General features: G+C 62.3%; 1 protein-coding gene across 3 annotated transcripts; it reads right to left on the reverse strand.

The window, feature by feature from the left end:
• Nucleotides 1-1171: 1171 nt before the first annotated feature.
• FGFR1 (fibroblast growth factor receptor 1) lies at nt 1172-26934 on the reverse strand. 3 transcript variants are annotated; one of them, XM_063420135.1, is made up of 18 exons: nt 26639-26934; nt 20615-20821; nt 12142-12405; nt 11308-11391; nt 10730-10905; nt 10241-10364; nt 9309-9499; nt 7660-7804; nt 6200-6396; nt 5278-5423; nt 5086-5207; nt 4872-4982; nt 4538-4728; nt 4279-4401; nt 4086-4156; nt 3695-3832; nt 3147-3252; nt 1172-3060 (listed from the first exon to the last, which is right to left on the reverse strand). In XM_063420135.1, exons 2-18 carry the CDS (start codon nt 20703-20705, stop codon nt 2884-2886), a joined length of 2457 nt encoding a protein of 818 aa, XP_063276205.1. In that variant the 5' UTR covers nt 20706-20821; nt 26639-26934; the 3' UTR covers nt 1172-2883. The 3 variants fall into 3 exon arrangements, with proteins under 3 accessions (XP_063276205.1, XP_063276206.1, XP_063276207.1); XM_063420136.1 differs by lacking the exon at nt 12142-12405 and having other exon boundaries at nt 26639-26933; XM_063420137.1 differs by lacking the exons at nt 7660-7804; nt 26639-26934 and adding an exon at nt 8548-8698 and having other exon boundaries at nt 5278-5422; nt 6193-6396; nt 20615-20779.
• Between the last annotated feature and the right edge of the window lie 241 nt (nt 26935-27175).

Raw genomic sequence — 27175 nt, forward strand, 5'->3', positions numbered from 1 at the left:
CCTGGGCTGGGGCCAAGGGATTGTCCCGGCCCTGCACACTCCGAGGGCTTTAAAAGGAGTGGAGAAGACAAAGGATGTGTGAGAGCCAAACGTGGTGTAGGCCAAGCACTCAGCAGCCACTGATGCCCAGCACACCCCACCCACTCTGGGGCTCCTGGGGCAGCACCTTTAGATCCTCCATTGCCCTGGAGCCATTTCCCAAAGGAAATCCCATCTCCCTCCTAGGCAGAGCCCTTGGTGCTGGGCATCCCCTGGGCAGGGTGCCAGCTGGGGGGTGCTTTGGTCCCCCACAGTGCTGGGTGGGTGCTAAGGTCAGTTTTGGGGTATGCTCACCCCCAGAATGCCCACATGGGGAGGATGGCTTACCAGGAAGAGCAGAGGAGCTGAACCTTCTGCTGGGGTCCCAAATTCAGGCAGCCCTGTCCCGTCAGCCTCCGTGGTTTCTGCTGGGTGCCAGCCAGGGCAGCACCCCAGGGACCCTCCACGCCTGTGTCCCCACAGAATGCAGTGGGCACCCAGCTGCACATGCCCTTTCCCCAGCCCGGCAGCTCTGCTGCAGCTGCTCTGCTTATTATCATATTTAATTGCCCTCCTGGTAACCCCAGGAAATGAGCAGGAGATGGTGAGAGCTGCAGTTGGGGATGATGTAAACACGATCCGCGGCTCTCCCTGCGCCTGGCCAAGCCTGGAGAGAGCAGTGATTTATGGAGCCCCCAGCCCCACTCCCCCCGCCTGGCTGAGAGTTTAATCCAGGGCCGCAAATTCAACATAAATCACTTGATTAAAAGCTCTACTTAATTTAAAGGGGGTGGGGGTGGGCAGAGTGCAGCTGATCGATTTAATTTACACCGGGAAATAGCAACAAGCAGACGCCTTTAAAAGGCCGGGGAGGCCGCAGCTGCCTCAGTTTAACCATTGCAGGCTCTGGGGGCTGCAGCCCCTCTCGCCCCCTCCCTCCCTGCTCCTCCCACACCTCTGCCCGCGCCCCAAGGGGCGCAGGGTGCTAAAACATTTTTATGGGGAGTGCTGGAGCCGTGAAAAACAGAATCCCCACCAAAGCAGCTGCGGTCACGGCCGCTCGCTGAGCATCATCTTCTCGAGCTGCTGCTTGGATGGGCTGGAGCACCCGGAGCCCTCCCCATCCCTCAGGGATGCGCCGGGGGTGCCGAAATCGCGGTTAAAGTCTTTAATAATTACAAGAATTCCAGATTCATTACAGAAGAGTTTACAACAAATAATATTTCTCCATACAAAGGCAAAATAAACTTTTCAAGTAACAGCGGCCTGGCTCCGGTGTCTCGCCACCAGCGGCAGGGAGGGACGGGCTCCGGGCGGCCCCGGTCCCGCTCGGTGGAGCGGAGCCCCGGCACACGGACGGCCCGGGGAGCGCGGACGGGCGGAGCGGGGGCGGCGGCGCCCCCGGTAAGGCACTGGCGGGCACTGCCCGGGGAGCGGCGGCTGCGCGGGGGCACCGCGGGCACCGAGACCGGCGGGAGCCGCGTCCCCGCTGCTCCCCACGGGAGGGGACGGCGGGGCCGGGGGCAGCCCCGCAGGGCACCGCACCCGCACCCCAAGGCGGTGCCACGGCCCCGCCGGAGCCCCGGCAGGGAGCAGGGGGGACGCGGGGCCAGGGCAGGGCCAGGCACGTAATGACAACGGATTCCCAAAAGGCATCGACACATTATTATTATTGTTTAATACAACCCCATATAAAACTGAAGCAGCAGCAGCAATTCTTATCGAGGGACCTAAACTGAAATAGGTTTAGAACATAATTTAAAAAAATAAAAACAGCAAAAATAGCAAAATATATGACTTTTTTTTTTATATAGCAACTGATATCTACCAGCCACTAGTACCTTCCTACCAAACTGGTATATCTCTGGTAACAACCCTTTTTAAAAAGACATGTAAATATATATTCATATTTATACATATTTTTCGTTATGTACACGGGACTCTGGGTTTAGCACAGGTGGGTTCGGCCGCCTCTGAGCAGAGCAGGGCTCCTGCCCGGACAGGCCGGGCGTGGCTCAGCAGAGCCCCTGGAGCTGGCCCTGGGGGCTGCAGGACCGGCCTGGGGGCGTCCTGGGCACAGAGGGAGCCCCACACCACGGGATCCCACGAGGAACACCGAGGGTCCCAGCACACCAAGGCTCCTGGCACAGCAGAGAGGTTCCTGGCACACCAGAAAGACTCCCGGCATATCAGAGAGGCTCCTGGCACACCAGTGAAGCTCCTGGCACACCAGAAAGGCTCCTGGCACACCAGTGAAGCTCCTGGCACACCAGTGAAGCTCCTGGCACACCAGAAAGGCTCCCGGCACACCAGAAAGGCTCCTGGCACACCAGTGAAGCTCCTGGCACACCAGTGAAGCTCCTGGCACACCAGAAAGGCTCCTGGCAGACCAGTGAAGCTCCCGGCACACCAGAGAGGCTCCTGGCACACCAAAGTTCCCCCGTTGTGCAGCCGCAGGAGCCGGGTGCTGCTCCCGGCTTACCAGGTTCTCTAAGTGGCACAGCAGCTCTGTGCCCTGCCAGGAGGTGCCATCCCAGGACGCCTGGCTGGCTCTTTGGCCATGCACTGCCCACAGGAGAGGATTTCAGCTCAGCCAAGTGGGGATACTCAAGCACAGAATTCATGGAAGAGGTTTAAAAACGAAAGGAGGAAATGCCATAAAACCAGCGGAGCCGAACCCTTTGGGCTGTGGAGAGCTGACACGAGGCAGCAGGAGAGGCTGGCAGGAGGTGGGTGGTTTTGGTTACGTGAGATGCTACGGATGTCTCTGAACCCTTTCTGCAACAGCTCAGCACAACCAGGCTGTGCAGGCAGCGTCCACGGGCATGGCACAGTGTGGCACAGTGTGGCACGGCAGTGCCACCCTCAGTGTCGCTTCAGTCCACCATTGCTGTGCTGAGGGGGGAGCTTGGGAAGGCACGGCTCGTCCGGGAGCGGGTCGTGGGAGAAAACAGAGTCCTCTCCCGAGGAGCAGGTGGAGCTGCGCGTGTCCGGGAAGCCAGGGGAATACTGATCCAGCGGCATGGACAGGTCCAGGTACTCCTGGGAGGGACAAACCCCAAGGCTGGGCTCAGGAGGGGCCCCCAGGGAGCCCCTCACCCAGGTGCCACCAGTGCCACCTCTCCTACCTGGTTGGAGGTCATGGCCACGATCCTGTCCAGGTCTTCCACCAGTTGCTTGAAGGTGGGTCTCTGGGAGGGGACGGCGTGCCAGCAATCCCGCATCATCATGTACCTGCCAGGGCAGGGGGAGGCGGGGGCTCAGCACCTGGGGAGCCTCACCCACAGGAGCAGAGAAGCACCAGGGATGTGTCCCTGTGCCCAGCCTGGGACCCAGGGCCCATTAAGATGCCACTCCAGGGACTGAGGGTAATCCCCCATGTGGGAGGAAGGGAAACCCTCCTGCCTGCCCTCATGACCAAGGGCTGTCTGGGGAGGAGGATGGACACAGCCTGGGCTGGTCCCTGTGCTGGGGTCACCCTGGGATCCCCTCCTGTCCAGGGAGATGCTGATTATTGCAAATCTGATGGACTGATGGTTTTGCAGGGCTAGGAACTGCTGGGACTGTAACTCCAAACATCTGCCTGTCACCCTCCATGCCCCAACCCATGTTCTGGGCCTGGCAATGGCACTCAGAGACTTCAAACCCCTCTTGTCCATCCTAGCACTACACTCACAGCTCGTTGGTGCAGTTGCTGGGCTTGTCCATCCTGTGACCTTCCTTCAGCAGCTTGAAGAGCTCCTCAACGGGCACACCAGGGTAGGGTGACCCACCCAGCGTGAAAATCTCCCACAGCAGGACCCCGAAGGACCACCTGGAACACAGGGCAGACGCTGGGGCACCGGCTCTGGGGCACTGACACCCCCTGGGCCCCAACTTGGGAATGGTTAGAGGCTGGTTTGCTGGGAGGAACAACCATCCACAGCTTCCATTCACTCAGCAGGATAAATGAGTCCCAGCACCAAATACAATTTGGATTCAAAACGCTTGGCTGGCTGACACCAACTGTAATTTCATTAAATCAAGAGGAATCCCATCCATGCACCTCCCCAGCAGGCCCTACTCACACGTCACTCTGGTGGGTGTAGATTCGGTCAAAGAGAGCCTCGGGGGCCATCCACTTCACAGGCAGGCGACCCTGAGACACAAAACCCCACAATGGCTGTGAGGGAACCTGGGGCAGGGTGAGCCCTGCACTTGTGGCTTTCCCAGCACAGGCTGGGGCAGCCCCACCCCACAAAACCCCCGCACACCACTCACGTTTGTCGTCTTCTTGTAGTAATCGATGTGGTGGATGTCCCGGGCCAGCCCGAAGTCAGCGATCTTCATCACGTTGTCCTCGGTCACCAGCACGTTCCTGGCTGCCAGGTCCCTGTGGATGCACTGGCAGAGCACGGCGCTGTCACCCCCAGGCCACTCGGGGTTCCCCACGATGGGACGGGCAGGGAGGGAAGGGTGCACGCCCCAGACCCAGCTGCTGGGCTGCCCACCCCACCACAGCCTCCCGGGAGCTCCTCACCTTCTTGGAGGCCAGGTACTCCATGCCCCGGGCCACCTGGTAGGCGCAGGAGACCAGGTCCTTGAAGGAGAGCTGCTCCTCGGGGACGCGGGCGGGGTTGTAGCAGTACTCCATGCCCGGGGGCCGCCGCGCCTGCAGGTACTCGCGGAGGTTGCCCTTGCTGGCGTATTCCACGATCACATAGAGGGGTCCTGAGGGCATGGAGTGATGCTCATCCTGAGAGGCTGAATACGGAGCGGGGTGCCAGGGCAGCCCCTCCCCGTGGACAGCGGCTGGAGGGGTCCTGTCCCCTCCACGCAGAGGGGACACCTCCTCCCCACTCGTGCACCCTCACCATCCTGCGTGCAGGCTCCCAGCAGGTTGATGATGTTCTTGTGCTTGCCTATCATCTTCATCATCTCCATCTCAGAGATGAGGTCAGACAAGTCCTTCTCTGTGGCGTCAGCTAAAGTGGAGAAGGCAGCAGTCAGGGGCTGCCAGGCTGGGTTGCACACCCCAGACCCCAGCCAGGGCACCATGCCAGGACCACCCTTCCTGCTGTCACTCACACTTGAGCATCTTCACCGCCACCTTGGTCACGCGGTTGGGCTTGTCCTTGTCGAGGCCAATGGCTTCTGCCAGCACCACCTGGCCGAAGCACCCTTCTCCCAGAGGCTTGCCCAGGATCAGCCTGGTGGGAGAAGACCCTGTCAGTCCCAGCATCAGCACCACCATCCTCCCCCAGCCAGGGCAGAGCTCACCTGTCCCGGGGCAGCTCCCAGCGCGGGTCCTCAGGGAGCTCGTACTCGGAGACGCCGGCCAGCATGGGGGTGCCGCTGGAGGAGAGGCGCGAGGGCCGCACCAGCATCACGCCCGAGTTCATGGAGGAGCTGGAGTCGGCCGACACCTGCAGGGGACCGTGGGTTACCTTCACGCCGCGCCGGGCCTGCGGCCGGCTGCCCCCGAGGGGAGGTGATGATGGGAGCCTTCGCACCCACCCCTGCCTGCAGCCCCTGCCCGCAGCCCCTGCCTGTAGCCTCTGCCTGCAGCCCCTTCCCGCAGCCCCTGCCCTCAGCCCCTGCCCTCAGCCCCTGCCTGCAGCCCCTGGCCTCAGCCTCTGCCTGCAGCCCCTTCCCGCAGCCCCTGGCCTCAGCCTCTGCTTGCAGCCCCTTCCCGCAGCCCCTGGCCTCAGCCCCTGCCCTCAGCCCCTTCCTGCAGCCCCTTCCCACAGCCCCTTCCCACAGCCCCTGCCTGCAGCCCCCTGCCCGCCCTGCCTCTGTGCCCACCAGTGCTGCTCCCCTCAATGGGATTTTTGATCAGTCTCCATCATGCTATGGCCCAAAATGCACAGCCTGGGCGCTCTCCCATCTCCTCAGTGTGTACCACGCTCTGCTCAAACCTTAGACTGTTGCAAATCCTCCTGGTTCTCCTCATGAGCCCCCTCAAGGGGGATGAGGGGGAGCTGTGCAGCCCCCCCACCCTGCTCACTGTGCTGCCATCAGAGGCACAGCCTGGACAGTCCCCATCCCGTGCCACCAGTGGGCACAGGCTGCAGTGGGTGGCACTTGCAGCAGGGTGAGATGGTCCCAGGTGTTTCCATCCCTCCTCCCCACATCCCCTGGGAAAGGCTGGGCTCAGGACAGGCAGTAGGTGCAAACAAACCCCCTCTCTACTTTCTGTTACCTGTCTGCGCAGGGGGATGCTCTTGGCCAGCTTGTGCACGGCCAGCTGGCTGTTGAAGTCTGTCTTCTTGGTGGTGCTCTTCAGCTTGTAGATGATGATGGTCACCACCATGCAGGAGATGAGGAAGGCTCCGATGCAGTAGATGATGATCTCCAGGTAGAAGGGAGACGTCATCATGGCTGGGGTGTCTTCAATAGCTGGCTCGGCGTGAACAGGGTGTTTGTTAGCACCCACCAGGCCACAGGGAGTGGCACTGGGGAGCCCCTGGCTCCTCCCCAAGCTCAGTGGGGACGTGGGTGCAGCAGGGACTGGGGGCTGCCCACCCACCCTTGCAGAGAAGGCGTGCAAGCAGCCCCCAGCTCATCATTCCCATGGCCAAGCAATGCCTTTGCCACCTCTGCAGGCAGCCCAGGGAGGAATGGGGCAACTGGGACAGGCGGGAAGTGGGGGACAGGGCCTGAGTCACCCCACAGTCACCCTGCTCTGGGGACAGGTCTTAGCTATGCTCTGCCCAGGCTTGGGAGCTGCAGGTCCCTCAGGGTCTGGGGTTACCCTGTGCAGGGGTGTCTGGCAGTGTCCAGAGCTGTGGGAGTCCAGGCCTTACTGGTAATGACTGGGGAGAGCTGGGAACAGAGCAGCCAGTGGCACTCCAGTGGCAGTGACCTGCTCTGGGAGCCTGGGCTGGTGGGGAGAAGGGACCCACAGAGCCTGCTGTGGTGTTGGAGCCATGGAGAGCCCTGAGCCCGCAGCCGTGTGCCGCGGTCCGTGGAGAATCCGGCAGGATGGGGCTGCCAGCGCTCCTTCTGCACCCCCCGCCTGACAATCCCAAAGAGCAGAGCCCCAGAGAGAGGCGTAAGAGGGAGCTGAAGATTCCTGTCCCACCTCTGAGCACACCCGGCTGACAAAGCAGAGGCTGATAACTGGGAAAGTTTTGGCTGGAAAGCAGTGACCACAGAGCACCCCCAAAACCTTTCCCACAGCTGTTATCAGGCTTTGTTCCACGCATTGACACTGAGGAGCAGCATCAATGGGGACAGGGCAGCCACCCCACAGCGCAAGCACACCCAGCCCCGGAGGGTCCTGCACCAAGGGCAAGGCCAGGCCCTGGCAGGCACAAGGGCAGCGCTGCCAGCACCCCCAGACCTCCCCTGTGCCCCTGAGCAGCAGCGCTGGCCTGGCCTGGCCTGGCCCGGGGCTGCGGGACCGTCCTGCTCCGCTGGAGCAACCCCTGGTTAAGTTCCCCGGGTATGCATTGCCTGGGCCAGGGAGAGAGCCAGGGACAGACCCCAGCTGGGGCGGAGGGGGCACAGAGAGGGGGACACTGCCCCATGCTGCTCCAGCTGCAGCACCCACGCTGAGCCGCTCCAAGGGGACAGGGCTGGGAAGTGCTCTCTCCCGGACCACAATGCATACGTTGGAAAGGAGGGAGGAAAGGGAGAGCAAGAAAGAGGAGTATATACCTTCGAGAACTGTCAACCATGCAGAGTGATGGGAGATCCCAATAGAATTACCCGCCAAACATGTATACTCCCCAGCATCCTCAAATGAGACATTCCTTAAGTGAAGGACTTCCATTTCTTTGTCTGTCGTGTTAACGCCAGCCGTCTGGAAGGAAAAATGGAAGCAAAAAACGGAGAAGCAAACGACATGAGATCTTCTGGGAGGAGGCCAGAGAGGAGGGAGAGCCCAGTCTCATTTGGCAGACCCCCGGGGAGCAGACAGAGACCACTGCAGACCTGCTAGAGAGACCCTCGGGATGACCACTCATCCCGGCGGACCTATGGAGACGCCGGTTAAAACCCTTCACCAAATGGAGTGTCCTGCCCATCCGAACATGCTGGTGATGGGCTGCATGGAGAAATGAGCCCGGGCAGAGCCGGGGCTGGCTCCTGACACGGGAGGCACAAGGACAGGGACGGGAGCATGGAGACAGAAAGAGCGAGATGAGAGGATGGGGATGGGGGCACAGAGACGAGAGGATGGTGACAGGAGGACACAGACGGGAGGATGGCGACAGGAGGACAGAAACAGGAGGGCAGCGCAGACAGGGGATGCAGCACTGTGCCAGTCTGGGGTGCCTGGACTGGCCTGATGGTACCAGTTCAGTGGTGCCAGACCCAGCAGGTACCTGGGCAGCTCTGGTGTCTGCATGATGGGGAGGGCAGCACACAGGACAGACAGTGGGACATGAGGCACCAGCACACAGCAGAGACACCAGGACACACACAGGGAGCACAGCGCCCAGCCGGCCCCGCCGGGTATTTTTCCATGGCTGTTGCACCAGAAACACAGCAGAAACAAGAGAGCCCAGAGTTGTGTTTTCCACCGCCAGGCATTCTTCCGATTACCTGTGGCCAGGGGCCTGGTGACTGTGAGCCACGCAGACTGGTTGGCCTCGCCAATATAATTGGAAACCTTACAAACATACTCCCCGCTCTCGGCCTCTGTCACATTATACAGGGTCAGCACCTCCGCATCAGAGCTATTAATCCCCGAGTGCTGGAACAAACAACAGGGAGTCACACGGGTGTGCCCAGGGGGCTGGCACCGCCTCTGCCAGCGCAGGGGCTGCTCCCCACACACCCACAGGTGAGGGGAGGATGGGGCTGCACACAGGGGCTCACAGCAGGGAGGAGCAGGCAGGAATGGGGCTGTAGCCCTGCTCCCCCTGCTTCCCAGCAGTCAGGGCACAGCCGGGAATGGCTGTGTGGAATCACAGAACGGGTCAGGAGGGATCTTAAAGGCCACCCGGTGTGACCTCCTGCCACGGCTGGGTCGGTGGCCACTGTGCCTGCTGAGTGGCACTGCTGGGGTCCCTCCCTGCAGAGGGAGCTGCTCTCACTGGGATGATCCAGGGCTCAGCTCCCAGCTCCAGCGCTGTGCTCGCTGCCCAACCAGCCCTTGCGGTGCCCCTGGGGCTGCAAAGGGACGGCAGAGCCAGCACAGCCCTCCCTGCTCCCCGCCCAGCAGGCTGGTGATGGCTCTGGGGCTCCAGCTGCCCCAAGGCCAGTGGTCCCCAGCCCCAGGTGACTCTTGTGGCCCATCCACGTGGCTGCCAGTGCCAGGGAAGCCGGGGCCGTGGCTGGGACCGCCCAGTGTGTGGCTTTACCTTCAGGATCTGCACGTAGGGCAGGTTGTCAGGGCCGATCTTGCTGCCGTTCACCTCAATGTGCTTCAGCCACTGGATGTGGGGCTGAGGGTCGCTATAGACCTTGCAGACAAACTCCACGTTGCTGCCCAGGGCCACTGTCTTGTTGGCAGGCAGCCCTGCCTGCAGGATGGGCCGGTGCGGGGACCGCTCTGCGGGACCGGGAGAGGGGGCACCTTACATGGGGTTCAGGGTGCCCTGCTGCCCTCGGGGGCACCCTGCAGCCCTCCATGCCCAGGACCCCTGGCCGAGGTGGGCACCAACACACCCAACGCAGCATTAGTGTCCCCTTCCCCAGGAGCCTGCCTGCAATGGGGTGAGAGCATCCAGGATGGGGGACAGGTGAAACCCCCGGTGTGGGGACAGGGACATCGGCACCTATCGGGCAGGGTCAGAGGTCAAACCAACCTGTGGAGGGCCCTGGCCCTTAACAAAGTGGCTGCCACTGTGGTGAGTCAGCATTAACAAACCCCTTTGTTCACCTCGCTGACTGTTCCCTTCAGTTTGCTCAGTGTAATCAAATTAAATCACATTTTTAATGGTTCATTTACTGGCATTTAGAGCAGCTCCACATGTGGAACTGCTCAGACCAGCCTTCCCAGCTGGGAATTATGGCTAATAAGGCGATTAGAAAAAGTTTCTGTCTGGTCTATGAAATTATTTTCACCACAATTAAAAATCCCCAGAACAGGGTGGGGTGAACCTTCTGCCTGGCCGGCTCGATGCCCGCTGTGCTGCAGACAAGGGTGGGAGGTGGCCAAGGGGTGGTGGCCGAGCCCCTTCCCTGGGAGCACAACCCACCCATCTCTCCAGGGTGCACAGCCCCCATTCCTGCCCGGGAAGGTTGGGGGGGACGAGAATGTGGGGTGAGCCCCCAGCCCTGTGCTCCTCACCCACGACATCCAGCTGGTAGGTGTGGTTGATGCTGCCGTACTTGTTCTCCACGATGCAGGTGTAGTTGCCCTTATCAGATGGTACCACCGAGTCCATGATGATGCTCCAGGTTGCCTGCCGGACCTGGGGGCACGGGGAGGACAGAGCCAGTTACGGGCAGCACACACGAGCCCCAGGTCCTGCTCATGTCAGAGCTGCTTCCACCCCTGGCACGGGCAGGACGCAGATCTCCCTTTGAGATCACCCTTCCCCTTCCCTGCAGAGGGGCTGTAATTGCTGCCAGCTGTCCCAGGACAGCCTCACCACGGAGCCAGCTGTGCTGAGGAGCAGACATTGGGGGCCGAGCACGATGGGCTCCCCTGGTGTGTGGGGGCTTGGTGCCTCTCAAGCACCTTGGGGGCTCTTCCCAGTCCTCCCCTCCCCATGAGCCCCCAGGCCCAGAGGTGCACAGAGCCAGGGGCTGTCCCCCCACTGCCCCAGCCCTGTACCTTGTACCCCCCGATGCGGTGGTCAGGTTTGAACTCTTTGCCGTTCTTCAGCCAGCGCAGTGTGGGGTTGGGTGTCCCGCTCGATGGACATTTGAATTTCACTGTTTTGGCAGCGGGGACAGCGTGGAGCTTCTTCTCCATCTTCTCGGGATAGGTCCAGTACGGAGCAATGGCCTCTGGGGAGCAGAGGGAGGGCTCAGCACGGCCCAGCCCCGCAGCCTCCTGCTCCTGGAGTAACCCCAAGGATGCCCAGAGCAGGGCTGAGACAGGAATCAGGAGAGATGCCAGCAGCCAAGCCCAGCTAAAGCAGGGAGGGGAGCTCTGGGACACAGGGCACCACCACCCACGAGTCACAGCAGCCCTTTCCTCCCGGGGTGTATGCCCAGCTTGAGGTGACCCCAGTGGAGCACACCCCCTTGCTCTGACCCTCCACTGCACCCAGACCTGCTCTCCCCACTGTGCCCTCGCCACTGCCAGCTGTCCTGGGCTGCCTGCCCCGCCCCGGGGCGGTGCTCCTGAGTGCCCAGCCTCCCCCTGCCTCGCCACAGGGCAGTGCCCCGGGCAAACCCAGCACGTACGGTTCGGCTTGGTGTTATCCGCCTCCTTCTCCTCCGACGAGGAATCATCTTCATCATCATCATCCTCTGCAGAGGGGAGAGCGTCTGCAAGAGAAGGCACAGCCCTGCTGAGTATCTGTGTGTGAGTGGAGCTTTGTGGCTGGCGGGGCCCGGACATGGTGGGTGGCTGGAGGGGCTGTGCCCGGTGAGGAGGGAGGGCAGGGCGGTGCTGATGCCTGGCAGGGCGTGGGGATCCCGGGAAAACAACTCTGCACAACCCCCAGCACAGCCAGGGCTGGCAGAGCCCACCATCCCAGTGCCTGCAGCCACGGACATCGTGAAGAGATCTGCTGACAGAGGTGACCTTGGAACTCCTTCACCCCGTGTCTAGTGCCACCAACACCCCTGGGGTGGCAGCCAAGATGCCACGAGCACAGACATGTCCTCATCTTGAGCATTCCTCCCTCTCCAGCCTCACACTCCAACAACACCGACGCAGACCACAGCTCCCACACAGCACGTGCCCCTTCTGGGGCAGCCCTGCAGCCCCCCGCCCCTTCAGATAAACGGGAGATGATTTCTGGCTGCTTCTCCCTGCACTGCAGCAGCCAGGAAGCCACAGCACCACACTGCAAACTCCTCTGGGCATCTGCAAATTGCAGGTCAGTCCCGAACTCACTGTGCATGGCCATTGTGTGTGCAGAGGTCTACAGGGGTGTGCAGGGCTGTGCAGAGCTGTGAAGGGCTGTGCAGAGGTCTGCAGAGCTGTGCAGGGTGTGCAGAGGCAGCTGCTCCTCGCTTCACAGCCTGGCCCTGTGGCTGCCCCTTTCCCTGCACAGCCGGGCTGCTACGAACCTGAGACGTTCACGGAGAAGTAGGTGGTCTCGCTCCCCGAGGGGCTGTTGGTCATGCAGGCGTAGAGCCCCGAGTCCTCGGGCACCACGTCCCTGACCTCTACCTCCTCCCCGGTGATGCGGGTCCGGTTGTTCTCGGCCAGCTGGATGCCGTCGCGCACCCAGTTGATGCTCTGGACGTCATCCCGCAGCCGGCAGCGCAGCTGGAGGAGCTCACCGGGGTGGGCTGAGTGCGACTCCACCTCGATTTTTGCTTTGGGCAGAGCTGGAGGAGTTAGGGAAGAGAAGAAGAGAAAAAAAAGGAGAAAAGGAATAGCGACCAAAGAAAAAACCATGCTGCTGCTGCTGCTGCTGCTGCTGCTATGGTCTGGTTAATGAGGCAACATGCGCTGCTGGGGTGCTCCCACTGCTGGGATGCTCCCACTGCTGGGACGTTCCCACTGCTGGGATGCTCCCACTGCTGGGACGTTCCCACTGCTGGGACTTTCCTGCTGCTGGGATGTTCCCACTGCTGGGACGTTCCCACTGCTGGGATGTTCCCACTGCTGGGATGCTCCCACTGCTGGGATGTTCCCACTGCTGGGATGTTCCCACTGCTGGGATGTTCCCACTGCTGGGATGCTCCCACTGCTGGGATGTTCCCACTGCTGGGATGCTCCCACTGCTGGGATGTTCCCACTGCAGCACGGGGACCCCAGCACCCAGGGGATGGAGCTGGCGGCAGCAGCAGAGCGGAGGAGAGGCAGAGGCAGAGGCTGCGAGCACCCCAAGCAGCACCAAGAGCTTCCCTCCACAGCAGGACCTGCTCGGTGCCTGGGCAGCTCCAATGCCCTCTCCCTTCTCAGCTCTTATGGAGCGTGACAGGGCAGGGGCTTCCGAATGGGGGAGAAACAGGCAACTTGTACAACTCAGTGCTGCCGTATGGCAGGAGCCAGCCTCTCCCAGAAGCATCCCAAAGCCCTGCATGGCTCTGCCACCTCGCAGAGGTCTCAGGATCCACCACAAGCGGGCAGCCAGCAAAGCAGGCCAGGGTCCCCATGCCACCAGGACCCCCACCCTGGTTAGAGCAGGGCAGTGCAGGGATGAAAGGGCAGGGGCTGGGAGCTGCGGCAGGACAGCAGGCAGGGGGTGAGGAGGGACAGGTCAGCCCAGGGAGCTCTGGCCAGGCAGGTGCCGGCCACGGCGTTCCCATCTGCAGCATTCCCAGGCAGGGGAGCTGAGCTCCCCGAGGTGACACTTGTGTGAACAGCACAAAGATCCTTCCTCTCCATCCTGCTGTGACACGATCTCCTCTCCCAGCCCTGAAGTGTCCAGGGCTCTGTCCTCAAGTCCTGCCCTCCACAGTGGGTGGTGAATGAGCAGCTCTCCTGGTCCCAGGCTTGGGGAAGTTGCTGGGTTTCAAATCACCTCTTCAAATTCCACAGCTCAAGGAAGTATCCAGGCTGCTCCAGCTCTGCAGAGGCTCCCTGTGATTGCATGGGTGGATGCAGTGTGATCACCATCCTAGACTGAGCTCTACAGGTTGGTGGGCACAGCTCCAGAGCCCAACTCTTCAGGCACCCCTTGACCTCTGTGTCCTCCCTGCTGTGTGGCTGGTTGCTCTTGGCCAGCTGGATGCCATCGGGATGCTGTGGGAGCAGCACGAAGAGGCACAGGGCACTGCTGCAGATGCTGCTCTCAGGGGCAAGAGACTGGGCTGGAAAATCCCAATAAATGCAGCAGAAACAGGCAGGAGATGTTCAGGCTTCAGCTGATCTGTAGCTCGAGGGCTGAGCCCCCTGGATTTCTGGGTGCCCAACGAGCCAGACAAGAACTTCTGCTCCCCCCTCTGCACATGTGCCCTGAACAGCCACAGAGCAGCTCTCCCTGGGCCAGCAGCTGTGGAGTGGCACAGGGTCTCTACTGGCACAAAATGCCCCAGAGAGGAGCCAGAGTGGGCAGGCAGCACAGGGCCAGGACCGGCAGCAAGGCCTCGCTCCTCCCTGCACCCAAGAGCCACTCTGTACTGCCAAAAATGAAACCTCGGCTCTCCAGAACTCTGATTCACCGCACCGTGACCTGCACTTCAGTTTCTGGCCACTTCTCTTTGCCTTGGACTGATGAGAAGCTTCATGGGAAAAACATTCATGAGCAGCTCCAGAGTTTCTCTTCTTTCTTTTGCTCAGCACTTGAAGGAAAACAGTGGGATGGAGAAGAACTCCCTTTCGTCAGTGGCTGTAATACCAATGCGAGGGCTCCAGTTCATCCGTGAGAGGTTACAAAACATTTTAATGTGGAAGGGCAAGACCAATGGGAGCCTCTTTGGTGGTGGGGAAGGGTCTTGCAATCCTGTTTTCCCCTGATTTTCTCCCACAGCTCGGGCACTTCTCACAGCTCTGATTTGTGTTTCAAGTGATTAGTCACAGGCGTCTCCAAAGGCTCACAAAGCAGCAGTGACATCCCGCCCTGTCCGTGTGACTCTGGGTAACGCCACGTCCTCCTGCCTGCCCGACCCCTCCTCACACAGAGCAGGGTCAGGGGGCAACAAACAGCCATGGAAACCCAAACCAGCACGAATCCAGTGCTGCAGCCATATCTGCTCTTATCTGGCTCCCAGCTCTGCCCTTTCTCACACATCAGCAAACCTCCCTAAGGAACACAACAGCCCTGCAGGGAAACCAGCGTGGTGGCTCCTCCCGGCCTCCAGCTCCACCCGCACCCTGCCGCTGCACCTGCGGAGTGTGAAGAGGTGGCTGGGGATGGAAAAGGTCTTTGGAGCAGCGGAAATTTTAGGGGACCCCAGTCTGATGCCAGGGCTTGAGGAAGCAGCATTCCAGGTCCAGGAGGGTCCCTTCCCAATGGCCACAGGTCCTTGGGGACGCTATGCAAGTGCCACTGCTTCTTCAGAGCCCTGGGCGTGGGGCCAGATCCCCATCCAGAGCTCCCAGCCCCCTCCTCCAGCCCCACTGAGCCAGGGGCTGGTTTGCATCGACAGCATGGCTGGGAGGCACCGAGGTGATGGAGAGAGGGGAGGCAGAGGGCACGGCAGGGCCCTGCCCCTTGGTCACCCACGGCACCTCTCTGGCACTGGGGATGAGGCGGAAAACGCGGCATGGTGGGAACGGCCTGGGAAGGAATTCACAGGCTAATGAGCATGGCCAGGTTTGCTCAGCCTCCTGGCGGGAGCGGCGCTGGAGCAGCACCGTGGCCCTGGCAGGCAGAGAGCACTGTGGCTGCCGGAGTGGCACAGATGGCACCGGGGGCACTGAGAGCTGCTGGTGTGAGCCGTGACACTGGTGGGGCCTCCACTTTGGTTAATGATTGCTGGACTCATCAGCCTGACACGTCCCTGTCTCACACTCTGCTTTCCTGTACCTTAAACCACAGCAGCGGGTGCAGCCCCACAAAAAAACCCCTGGCAGAGCCCCATGGCACAGCCCCACGGCACAGCCCCACGGCACAGCCCCACGGCACAGCCCCACAGCACAGCCCCACGGCACAACCCCACGGCACAGCCCCACGGCAGAATCCCACGGCACAACCCCACGGCACAGCCCCATGGCACAGCCCCACGGCACAGCCCCACGGCAGAGCCTCCTGGCTGGCTGCTCCCCACGGGCACAAGCCAGGCCCACAAGGGCCACCTCTCCAAAGGTTAATCAGCCAGACAAACACTTGGCTCTCATCCCCGAGGCTCTGGATGCTCCCAGCACTGCACAAAGGTCGGGTAGTGGGAGTCCTCACCCCAGCTGGGAGCTGTGGGGTTGGTCACAGCACGTTAGAGCAAACAGGGTGACAGCGAGGAGAGCACAGGAACACCACACAGTCCCCAGGCCTTGTCCCATCCCAGAGGACAGGAGGGCTCATGCCTGTGGGGAGCCCCAAGCTCCGTGAGCACCCCCAGCAGCTGCCATGGGTTTATTACTTTATTCCAGCTTTGAAATGGACCCAAGAGTGGAGCCGAGCCCAGCGAGCATTGGCCAGATGGAGAGTGTCACCAAGTGTCACTGGCTCCCCTGGGGCCAGCCCCCCACGGGGACAGCAGGGGCAGGGACATGGGGCAGCCCTGCGGACAGGAGGGCACGTGTCCATTGTACCCCCCTCTCTCGGTGCTGGCCGTGCCCCTCAGGCTGGGCACACACAGGGGGAGCCCGGGGTGCGCCCTCCAAGAGGCGAAAGCCACCGGCTGCGCTGGCCGCGGCGACGGCGACGATGGCAATAAAGGGGCCAACAAAGCGGCTCGGGGACAATGCGGGCGGGGGGCGCGGAGCCGCAGGCGCCGGTTGCCCTGGAGACCCCAGCGGGGCTTTCCGAAGGTATTTCCTGAAGAAAAAGCACACACATGCCCGGCAGCCCCACTAATCCCAACAGGAAGCGCTCACCGGGACGCGGGGATTGGCTTCTTTTTGATTTAAAAAGCTCCTCGCCCTGCCGTGCCCCCCAGCCCCTGTCCCGAGGGGCAGCATCCCGGCACCCCGGCTGCCCCCGGAGCCCCGCACAGCCCTGGAGCGCCCGCTCCGGGAAAGGGAGATGCCAACAGAGGAGCACCACGGGCTCAGGGCACACACGGCCCTTGGATCGCTCAGGGCACCCCCAGCTCCTCCTGTCCGAGCCAGCCCCGAGGGGCCGCGGGCTCCTCCACCCCCTCCGCAGGGACAGGGGGATCTGTGTCCCGCTCCAGGCCCTCCTGCTCTCCCTGCCTGCACTGCAAATGAAGCAACACTTAATTAACAGGCGTGTTGGGAGTTTGCAAAGCTGTCGGGATAAACCCACCCCGTTCCCCCCGGGCCCCCGGCCACGCTCGTAGCTCAGCTCGGAGCGCTGGAGGCAGCGGCTTGGGGCACAGACTCCTCTCCATCAGCTCCCACCCGCCTGGGACAGACGGGGTCACAAGAGAACACCCCAGTCCGCAGTTTTGGGCTGGCTTTGCCTGGCCCTGGCTCACTGCTGGAACCGAGCTCCTCTGCTCAGCTCCCTCCAGCACAGCCCCAGGCTGCTGCACACCGGGGCTCCACACCCTGCACACACTCGGGGTCCCCTCTGTCCCCCTCCGCTCAGCCCGGGGAAGCTCCACAGCCCAGGCTCTGCCAGAGTACGGCTGCTTTTCCCAAAGACTCGTATTTCTTTTTTTTCCTCCTCAATTAAGGGCCGGAGTGACAGCATCCGAGTGGAAAGGCGGGAGGACGGAACAATGCGGGCCGACAGGCTGGGAGGGGATGCCCTGAGGACACAGCCATGGCCCGGGCAGCCACCGCTGGGGCAGCTGCAGCAGTGGGGTCTGGGGGTGCTGCTGGGCCCCCCCAGCTCCGGGAACAGTCCTGGGCTGCTGCCATCAACAGCAGAAGGGCAGGAGGCTGCGGGCTTGGCAGGGAATCCCTGGGCTGCCTGTGAGGCTCCAGCAAGGAGTCAGCTCCTCCAAATGGGATCCCCGGGGGCTCCCCGAGGCACTGGGTGGGAGAAACCCAGAGCTGCAAGAACAAGGAGGGACAAGCAGGGAAATGGGGAGGGGGACAGAGCCGAGGGTCAGCAGTGCTCTGGGGCGCAGCGGGGACAAGCCAAAGACCCTTGTGGGCTCCCCAAAGCTCCCTGGGCTGAGCACATTGCCTGCCCCGGACTTTCGGCTCCTGCAGGCTCCAGAGCAAGACCCCCCGGACGAGCTGGGGACAACAAAGCCCCGGGAGCCAGGGCCCCTGCTGGCCCCGCAGATGGCCGGGGGCAGGGGGGGGGTTAAGCCTGTGGCCAGCTGGGCAGCCCTGGGAAATGGGGCAGCCCTCGGGCCCTGCCCCACGGGGAGGGGGCTGCAGCCAAACCCCCTGTGCTTTGGAGTGCAAATGCACCCCCGGGAAGTATCTGCTGCACTGGAGCAGTTTGGGGCTCAGTGTGTCCCAAAAGCAGCTGCCCAAGGCAGGACCCCCCCCTGCCCCAGGACACGGCTCCCCACGAAAATCTGCTCGGCCACGGCAGCCCCCTGTGAGGAGGAGCCTGAGCAGCGGCTGGGACAATGGCAGACAAGGAGAGAGGGAAAAAAACCTTGGCAATTTTCTGCAGGTTTCTATTTAACCTGGAGACAAAGAGCGGCTTTGTGCGAGGGAGGGACAGAGGCTGCGCATGGAAATTTCTTGGCTCTTCCCCTTCACCAGGGTTTTTTCACCACCTCCAAATTTAGGTAACTATAAAATGCAGTAAGTGCCTGTTAATATTTTATTTGCTCCAGATTTTTTGGTACTGGGAGGGAGCCCCTGACAAGCAGAGCTCCCAAACTCCCTCCCACTCCACAAGGAGCGGGGGCGCAGAGCTGAACCCCCCTGCACAGGAGGCCAGGCCGCTGACCGGCCGCGGGGGATTACTCCTCCCTGAGAAGGGAGCTTAGCTGCCTCAGAACCGGGAGTAAACTGAAACCCCATAAACATCCAGAACAAAGTCCGGGAAAGCTGCTGCCTCCACCACGGAGGGGACCGAGTGCAGGCGCTGCTGCCCCCAGGGTGATGGGGGGATGCTCCTGAGTCCCGGGGCTAGGGGGGAAGGACTGAGACCTGGCCCCCAGGACACGATGGCCCTCAGCATGGGAGCTGAACCCCATCCACACCCCATGGGACCCCAAAACCCCTGGGGCTGGGTCGGAGCCTGCCCCTGAGAGGTGCTGGTGGCTCAGCCCTGGCTGCAGGTCCTGGCCCAGCAGTGGCTCTTCCCATCCCACACGTCCTGCTGGGAACATTTTGTTCCCACCAGTCGGCTCCTGAGCCAAGGGACGGATTCTGCCCCAGCCGGGCTCCTGCTGTGGCACTAATTGGGCCGCCCTGGTGAGAACCGTGTCGGGAAACGTTTCCAGAGGTTATTGTTAGCCCTGGCATGAGGCTGGCGAGGAACCAGCTCCCTCCTCTCCAGCCTCTCCTCCTCCACTGCCACCGCCTGACGCTGCTCCCAAGCCCTCCAGGGGCTGCAGGGTTCCTCATACACCCCAAAATTCACCTGTGCTCAGTCAGCTCCCCTCAGCCTGAACACCCCAACACCTTTCTCAGTGCCACAGCCGGGGTTGGGGCTGCAGGTAGTGCTCTCCTGGCAGCACAGAGCCATCCTTACCCCAAACACTGCTAGGAAACCTCTTCCAGGAAGAGCAATCTCCCGAGAAAAACATGTTTACCACTGTCAACCGCATTGTTTATAGATGCAGGGAGCAGGCACGCCAGTGGAAAAATCTCAGCAATGGTCCCTGTGAGTGAAGCTCTGCCCGGGCTCCTCTCCGGAGCTCCAGCTCCCCAGGGACCGCGCACGGCTCTGGCTGTCCCCTGGGTGTCACCTCACAGGGTGTGACCTGTGACCCGGCTACCTGCTGCTCCAGCCAGAGGTGCCAACCCTGACAGCCAAGGGCATCACCCAGTCCCCCCCAGCAGGGCTGGTGCAGCTGCAGCAGGGGTCCCTTGCCAGCTGCCAGCTCCCACCCCGAGCCCTGAGGGGACCCCGGGGCACCAGGCAGCGCCGTGCCCGTGCTGGCCACACCAGCAATCTGCCTCTCAGCGTTCTGGTGGGAGGAAGGGGGAAGGGGGAGCGAGTCTTAAAAAGTAAAGCAGTGCCCACAGACCAGACATTCTTGGGTAATTAGAACCAAAAGGAGCGAGCCGAGGTCCCGCGCTCGCTGCCGGCTCTGGTTATTCTCTGCCTCGCTGAGGGCCAAGGCTCTGACGTGCCCGAGCAGGGCTCCCCGCCAGGCCGGCTCTGCCCAGGGCCAGGCGACCCACTTGGCCCATCCCTGAGCCTTGGGGTGCCCCCAGAGCTGAGCCAGGCTGAGGCAGCAGCAGCCCTGGCCACAACCACCAGCCCTTCACTGCTCCTGGGGGACAGCAGCGATGACAAGGGACAGCATGTCCTGGTCAGGGGCTGCATTCCCCAGCCCCAGTGGAGCAGAGATTTGGACTGCACAGATCACCTCAGCCAGCCCCAGCTTTTAGCCCCCACCTTGGGCATTCCCAGCTGGGAGCAACACTGGAGCATCCCGAGGGTTTCTGCGGGGTGCGTTCATCCCCAGCACTGCCAGCTGGCAAAAGCTGAACCAGTACCCTGCACCCAAACCTTCATCCCCAGTGGGGCTGAGCAGGGTGGGAGCAGCCTCACACACATCCCGGGTTATAGATCCTCACAGGGGTGCAAGTGCCATCACATGCAGTGACCCCAGTGGCGGACACAGCCCCCAGGGCTCTGCATCCCTCTCCAAACCAACAGGTCAGGGTTTGCCACAATTTTTCCCCAGGTTTAAAATGTCCCCAGGCACTGCTGGAACCACATACCCACTTTTGTGCCCACACAAACCACGCTGGGGACAACACGTGCCATGTCCCAGAGGCACCAGCTCCCAGGCAGCAGGGTGACACCACAGCTGGGGATGTGCTGGTGGCCCCACAGCTGGAGCACACGCCAGCCTCTGCCTCTGCTGCAGGGAGGAGCAGCTCGTGTCAGCCACGAGGAACGCACAGAGAGAGGGAGAGGGGGCTGCCTCTTACCTTGGTCGGGCAGGGTGGGGGCCGGCCGGGCAGCGGAGAGCGCGGCTGCGACCAGCACAGCCCAAAGGATGAGGCACCGCCAGGTAAACATCCCACTGCTGCAGCTACTGCCTGGCGACTGGGCTCCGACACTCCCACTCCATGGGGCCCCGGGCTGGCCCCGGGCGGGCGCAGCGGCGTCTCCGCAGGGCTGGCAGCCCCTACAAGCTGTGAAGGAGCAAAGCAGAGTCAGGGCAGGGCCAGCTCCCCCACTTCCCACCATCCATCACAGGCGATGTTCTCCCGCATGCAGCTCGGCCAGCAGGATGTCCCTGGATCCAGGGATGTCCCCAGACAGCGGTGGAAGGTCTCCACAGACCCCTTGGCAGCCTGACACAACCTGGCACTGACTGGCAGGGTTATGTTTTCCTGTGCAAAAGCGCTGATGTGTCAAGAGCAAAACCGCTGGCGAAGCAGAACCAAATGCAGCAAGATTTCCCAGAATGGTGAGGGAAACATTAACGGCAGTTAAAGAAAGGGAGATTCCTGCTCTCCTCCTCCTGCACTTTGTCAGGTGCTGCTGACCCATGGCTTCACTGAGGGAAATCCCTTATGCAGAGCAAAATCTGATGTTGTCTGTGCCACTCCTAGCAAAGCAGCTCTCACTGCAAACTGCAGCCCCCTCCATTCCCTGTAGGATCTATAGGGCACATAGCAGCCACCCCCATGGAGAGGCCTTCCTGGAGCCAGAGGGTCAGCCAGCTGCAGCAGATCTCTTTCCACCAACAGCTGTTTTTGAAGTGACTGTGTGGGGAGAAATCCCCCGGCATCCACGGCCAATTCTGCAACTCGCTCTGGTCCCTGCCAGCTCTCACGCTGGGCTCTCCAGCCCACCCATCCCCTCAGGTCCCCATCCCTTTCCAGGGGACTGCTCCACGCAGGGTAGCTCTGGAGCGGGGTTCTGGCACGGGGAGCCCCAGCAGAGCCTGATCCTGCCTCAGGATGCTGCGGGGGGCGTGCCCTCCATGGCCCTCATTCCTCCTTCCCTCTGACCATCCCTCCTTCTCTCCATGCCAGCAGCATGGAGCTCTTCCAAGACACGTTCCAGGGGGACGCTGAGCCCGGGCCCAGCCGCCCCCGGCCAACTGCTCCGAGCCGTGCGATGGGAACGAGCCCCTGTGCTCCACCCCCGCGCCACATCTGCACCTCGGCAGCAGCCCGGGACGAGCGCCCGGCGCCGCCGGTCCCGCCGGGCTCCGCCGATGAGGTCCAGCCCAGCGTTGCACAACCCGCGCAGCCCTGGCCAGGGCTGCTGCCAGCCTCACCTCGGGGACAACCGCAAGGACCAGGACGTGGAGAGGAGGACGCCATCCCACAACCCTTCCCCAAGGCACCTCCCGGGCACAGCTGTGCCTCCAGTCCCCACAGCCCCTGCCGAGCATCCCGAGCTCACCCGGCTGCTGTCCCCGCGGCCGCGTGCGGTGCTGTTCCCAACCTGCCGCGGGAACGGGCGCTTCCCTTCGCCGAAAGGCGTCAGGCTCAAGTACACACTCTTAAAAACAGTGAGTAATAATCGTAGTGAGTAATGAACCGCTACTCATCCTCCCCACGCACTCGGTCGGCGGAGCTCTGGCCTCTGCCTCTCCCACTCCCGTGTGAGACCCTGCACTCCCTGTGCCCGGCGCGGTGGCTCTTCCCCAGGGATGGGCTGAGCGGCCACAAGCCCCAGAGCGTTTAGATCCTCCAAAGATCCTCTGCACCCAAAGGAAGCCCAGCTGGGGCGTAGCTGTGGGGGCTCCAGCTGCCTCCTTCTAGCCCAACTGCTCAGGCTCTGGCTGGCACAGGAATATCTGGGACCCCAACTATTGACACAAGGAGTCAGGCAGGGAAAAGGGCACCAAGCAAACACTGATGTTATCTCCAACACCAGTGCTCCCAGGCACTGGGTAGTGCTTGGAAATAGTTATTGAATGTTCAGGATTTATCAGGGTTTGGAAAGGGGAGGTGGAATTCTTTGAGGGGGAAAAAAAATGTCCTTGGTATTTCTGGAAATTATTTTCTGTCTCTTGGTGGCTTTGTTTATCGACAGCACATGCTCCCCGGAACATGCCCTAATGCGGAGCGTCTGCGTGGGCCTCCCGAGCCGGCCCCGTGCCGAGGGGAGGGATGGAGGGATGGAGGGGAGCCCAGTGCCTCCAGTCCCTGAAAAATGAGTCAGTGCTGGCTCGCGCACAGCAGAGCCCTTCTCCAGATACACCTCGGAGCGGGCGCCTTCCAGCTGATTCAGGGACTTGACAGCAGGATATTTCCATGGCGTAGGGACGGCTCGGCAGCACGGAGCTGTCCCGTGGCTGAGAGGGTCACTGGGAGGGAGGAGGGAGGGAGGGAGGAGCAGAGGGATGTGTGCCAGGCCCCAGCAAGAGCACACAGAGATGGTTGGCTTCCCAGGGCAGTGAGGGAGGTGCAGCAGCCAGGGCTTTGCAGGAGGGCAGGAGGACTGGGATGGATCCTGCCTGCTCCTCCTGGACAGGTTCAGCAGGGAATCTCAGTGCTCAGAGATGCTGAAGAGGTAGCACAGACCTCTTCCTCCTTTCCTAGGGAAAAGGAGAGACTGGGAACCCAAAGATGCCTGCCCCCATGACTCCTTGGTGTCCACACGGGAAGGAGGCAAGGAAGTGGGGAGAGCGCTCCTACCTGTGCAAACAACAGCACGGCTCTTCTCCGTGTTTATCCAGCTTTTATATAAATCCCAACAGGAAACCATTTGCTCTGGAGGATGGCAGCTCGGGCAGGGCGGGTCTCCGGCTCCTGCCGGGCACTGGGCACCATCTCCACTCCCCGTGGCCCCAGCACTCTGCAATTTACTGCTCCGGGGTGGATTCAAACAACTAAAAATGGAAGCAGTTAGAAAGGAGCCAGGGCTAAGTGCCCCTCAGAGACCTGCCTCGAAAACTGCAATTACCACCGGCCATTACACCCACGGAGTTATTTTGGAGTGGTGATGGACAACCCTGTGCCCATCCATGCACCCTCCCTGGGCACACGCTCCCTGTGTACCAGGGAAGATGTTCTCACACTGCCTTTGCATGCCACTGTGTCCAGGAGGAGTCTTGTCCCCCCGCTGTCCTCAGGGATCCTGAGGGCTGCACTTTCACTCCTCGCATCTCCCACACCCCTGAGTCAGGGCTGAGCTGTCCCAGGGACGTGGCTCACACAGGACCTTCCCACTTGGACAGCAGATGCTCCCCATGGTTCTGAGCTGAGTGTTTCTGAGTGGGGAAGCCCCTTCTGTCCCGTGGCTCATCTCTGGAATGTGTCTGAGGTGTCACACACAGGAGCTGGTGCTGGAGCAGGATGTCCAGCCAGGGTCAGAGCCCTGCAATGCTGTGACCCCTGCAGGGGAGCCCCGAGCTGACCCCTGTGTGCCCACACTGCTGGATGCCACAGGGGTGGTGGGGCTGGGGGCTCTGGGTCCTTTCCCCTGCCTCCCTGCCGGGGCAGAGATGGCTCGTGGCATTCACCACATCAGAACGTCCGGGCTGCCTGGGCACCAGCAGCCAGCGGGTAACAGCAGGCAGGAACAGAGCAGGGACAGGCCAAACCCAGCAGGGAGAAAGTCTGAGCTCAACTCCTGGGTCTGCACAGCCTCAGGAGCCCGAGGTAGGGGACTGTCCCCAACCAGGCACAGTCCCTGTCCCTCAGGAGGGGAGGTGGTGACTGCCAGCAGACCACCCTGCCTGCCACAGATGCCCCCGGCTCCAAAGCACATGACAAGAGACTCCTTTTCCTCTGAGGCACAACAGAGGCAGTCCTCAGGCTGCCCTTGGGGAAGAAGGACATGCCAAAGGCACAATCCGTGGGCGACAGGAGCAAAGCTCCAGGCCCCAACCTGTGGCTTAGGTCAAGAACTAAGTATTTGCTGAAATAAAAGCAAACACAACTGCAAATGGAACTGTAGAGAAAAATTATAATGCCTAAAGCAGACACATGCTTGGAAAAATAAATATCCAACTGTGCAGCACACAGAGTATGTTAACCCTTCCCAGCTGGCCACCAGGACTTAGGGCTACCAGGGGCATCTCCAGCATGGAGCTGTGGGCTGGCATCCAGGGGTAGGAGAGCCTGGGACAGGGGGCAGGAAGGACAGGGAAAGGCCCAGCCTCACCCACAGATCTCCATAAAACCATCTCAGCTTTAGAAACATCCTCACACTCAGGGATCCCTCCCTACCTGAAGGCTTGATTTTCTCATCTGCAGAACAATCATTGGTACCCGAAAATCTATCCTGGGCTGGTCACCTGGCTGCTTTAGGAGGAGACTGGTCAAGGATAGGGACACTGGGACACGATCACAGCCTGCCATCCCCTGGAAGGGACAGAGACCCATCACCCAACCTGGGAGGGAGCTGAATGGGGTTTTCACTACACTCCTCCAAGGAAAGCCATTGGGAGGGGAAGGACACACGTTTGCCATCATGCCCAGAAGCAGAAGGTCCCCAAACGGGACAAAGTTGGATTTTCAGGATGGGATGAGCATCTGCGAGTGGCCCCTTCCAGCAGCCAGGACTCAGGGGGCTCCACCTGGGGCTGGAGACAACACAGCTCCTGGCTCAGGTTGTTTTCAGGGCGGGTAAATAAAGAGGGAGCTCCAGCTCACATCTAGAATGACCCTTCCCACACGGCCAGGGCAGGCACCTCGTGAGCAGAACAGCCCAGACGAGGCTCCCGCCGGCTGCCTTCACCCCGGCACCACTCGTGCCTGCACCCTGCCGGGGCAGGGGCGATTTATTTTAATCCTCTCGGAGCAACACAAGGAAAAGGCAGCAGTGCATGCCAGCCAGCACAGGGATTAAGGGAGGAAGTGCTCCTGAGTGGGGAAGATGGCTGCTAGCCAGAGCAGGGGGCTGCAGGGCTCCTGCGGGCGGCGCGGGGGGGCTGTGCCCGCTCCTCTGTGCCGGCATCCAGCTCGGAGAGCTGAGCCGGAGCAAAGCAAAGCAAAGCAAAGCAAAGCAAAGCAAAACAAAGCAAAGCACCACCTCCACCTGTGCACAGCCCCAGCCTCCCTCTGGCAGGGACTGGCGGCCCCCGAGCGCGGCCGGGTTCACTGAACTGCCCAGGTTTAAACATTGCCGGGGACGGAGCTGCTCCGGCCAGCCGGGATCAGCACACGGGGCAGCAACGCAGCAATCCGGGAACAGAGGGAACGACCCGAACGCGAACAGCCCCTGCTCCGTCCTCACACGAGGCCAGCGGCCACCTCCATGTCTCCCGGCCCCAGAACGCACAAAACCCAAAGAGCAATCAATCCCTCGGGGTTCCGAGGGCCACCGCGCCGGCCCGGCTGTCCCCCGCCACCGCAGGTGTCGCCGCCGTCTCACCGCGCTCCGGCACCTTCGCCGTGGGCACAGCGCGGGGATGCGGCGGCTGCGGGACCCCACCGGCGCGGACACACAAAGGGAAGCACCAGCTCTGGGACGGCGTTATTCCAGCGCCTCCGTTCCCGCTGACCGCCCCGGCATCCCAGAGCTGAAACACAACCAAATCCAGCTCCCTCTCCAGTTCTTTCTGGAAGCCGCAAGGCTCCCGCTCAGGTACTTTTCGGGAATAAGGGTCCAGGCAGCGACTCGGAAAACGCCCCCCGATTCCCGCCAGGATCCCCCGCGCCCGGGAGGGGTTTCGGGGCTGGGACGGGCGGCGGGGGAGATTTCCAGTCTCGGTTCGGCCGATGGACGGAGTCGGACCCGCCGCCTTCCGAAGCTGCTGCCCGCCGAGCGGCTGCATCCCGGGAACGGCCCCGGGGCCCCCGACCCGCACACCGGACCGCGCCGCTGCCGCAGACCCCCGGTCCCTCAAAGCGGAACCCCCCGTGCGCCGGTGCCGCCGTCGAGCCGGCCCCGCCAGGGCAGCGAGGAGCACCGGGGGGGGGTTCGGCCGCGACCGAGCCCCGTCCCCCGATCGAGTCCCCGCGCCAGCCCCGCGGAGCACAAAGCGACGCCCCGCGGCCCCGGTGCCGCCCCCCCCGCGGAGAGCGGCGGCCGATACTCACCGGAGCCCCGCGGGCGGCGGCGGCGGCGCGGTGCCGCCGCTCCCGGGAACAATGGAGGGGAGCCCCGGCCGGGGCGAGAGGCGCAGCCCCGCCGCCGCCGCGCTCACAGCGGCCGCCCCATGGCAGCCCCGGTCCGGCCCGGCCGGCGGAGGCGGCGGGAGGCGCTCCCGGAGCCGCTGCCGGACGCGCTCCCGAAGGCGCGGCCGCCCCGACGCCGCCGCTGCCGCTGCCCGCCCGCCGCGTCCCGCCGAGCGCCCGCCGCCGCCGAACTAAGCCGCTCCCGCACCGCCCCGCCGACAGCCGCGACTCCTCCTCCGCTTTCCTCCTCCTCCTCAGCGGCCTGATGGGGCTTGTAGTCACAGCCGGACCGCCCCCCGCCCTGGAGACCCCGGCGGCCTCCCGCAGGGGGACTCCAGACGTCCCCCCGGGGTTTGCGGCAGGTGGTCGCCCCGAAGGCAGCTCAGGCTGCGCTCGGGGCAGCGCAGGGCTGCTGGCCCTGATGCTTCCCTCACCTCTGCACTCTTGCCCTGTTGCTCT

The sequence above is a fragment of the Prinia subflava genome, chromosome 29, assembly GCF_021018805.1.
Source record: "Prinia subflava isolate CZ2003 ecotype Zambia chromosome 29, Cam_Psub_1.2, whole genome shotgun sequence".
In the NCBI taxonomy this organism is placed as follows: domain Eukaryota; kingdom Metazoa; phylum Chordata; class Aves; order Passeriformes; family Cisticolidae; genus Prinia; species Prinia subflava.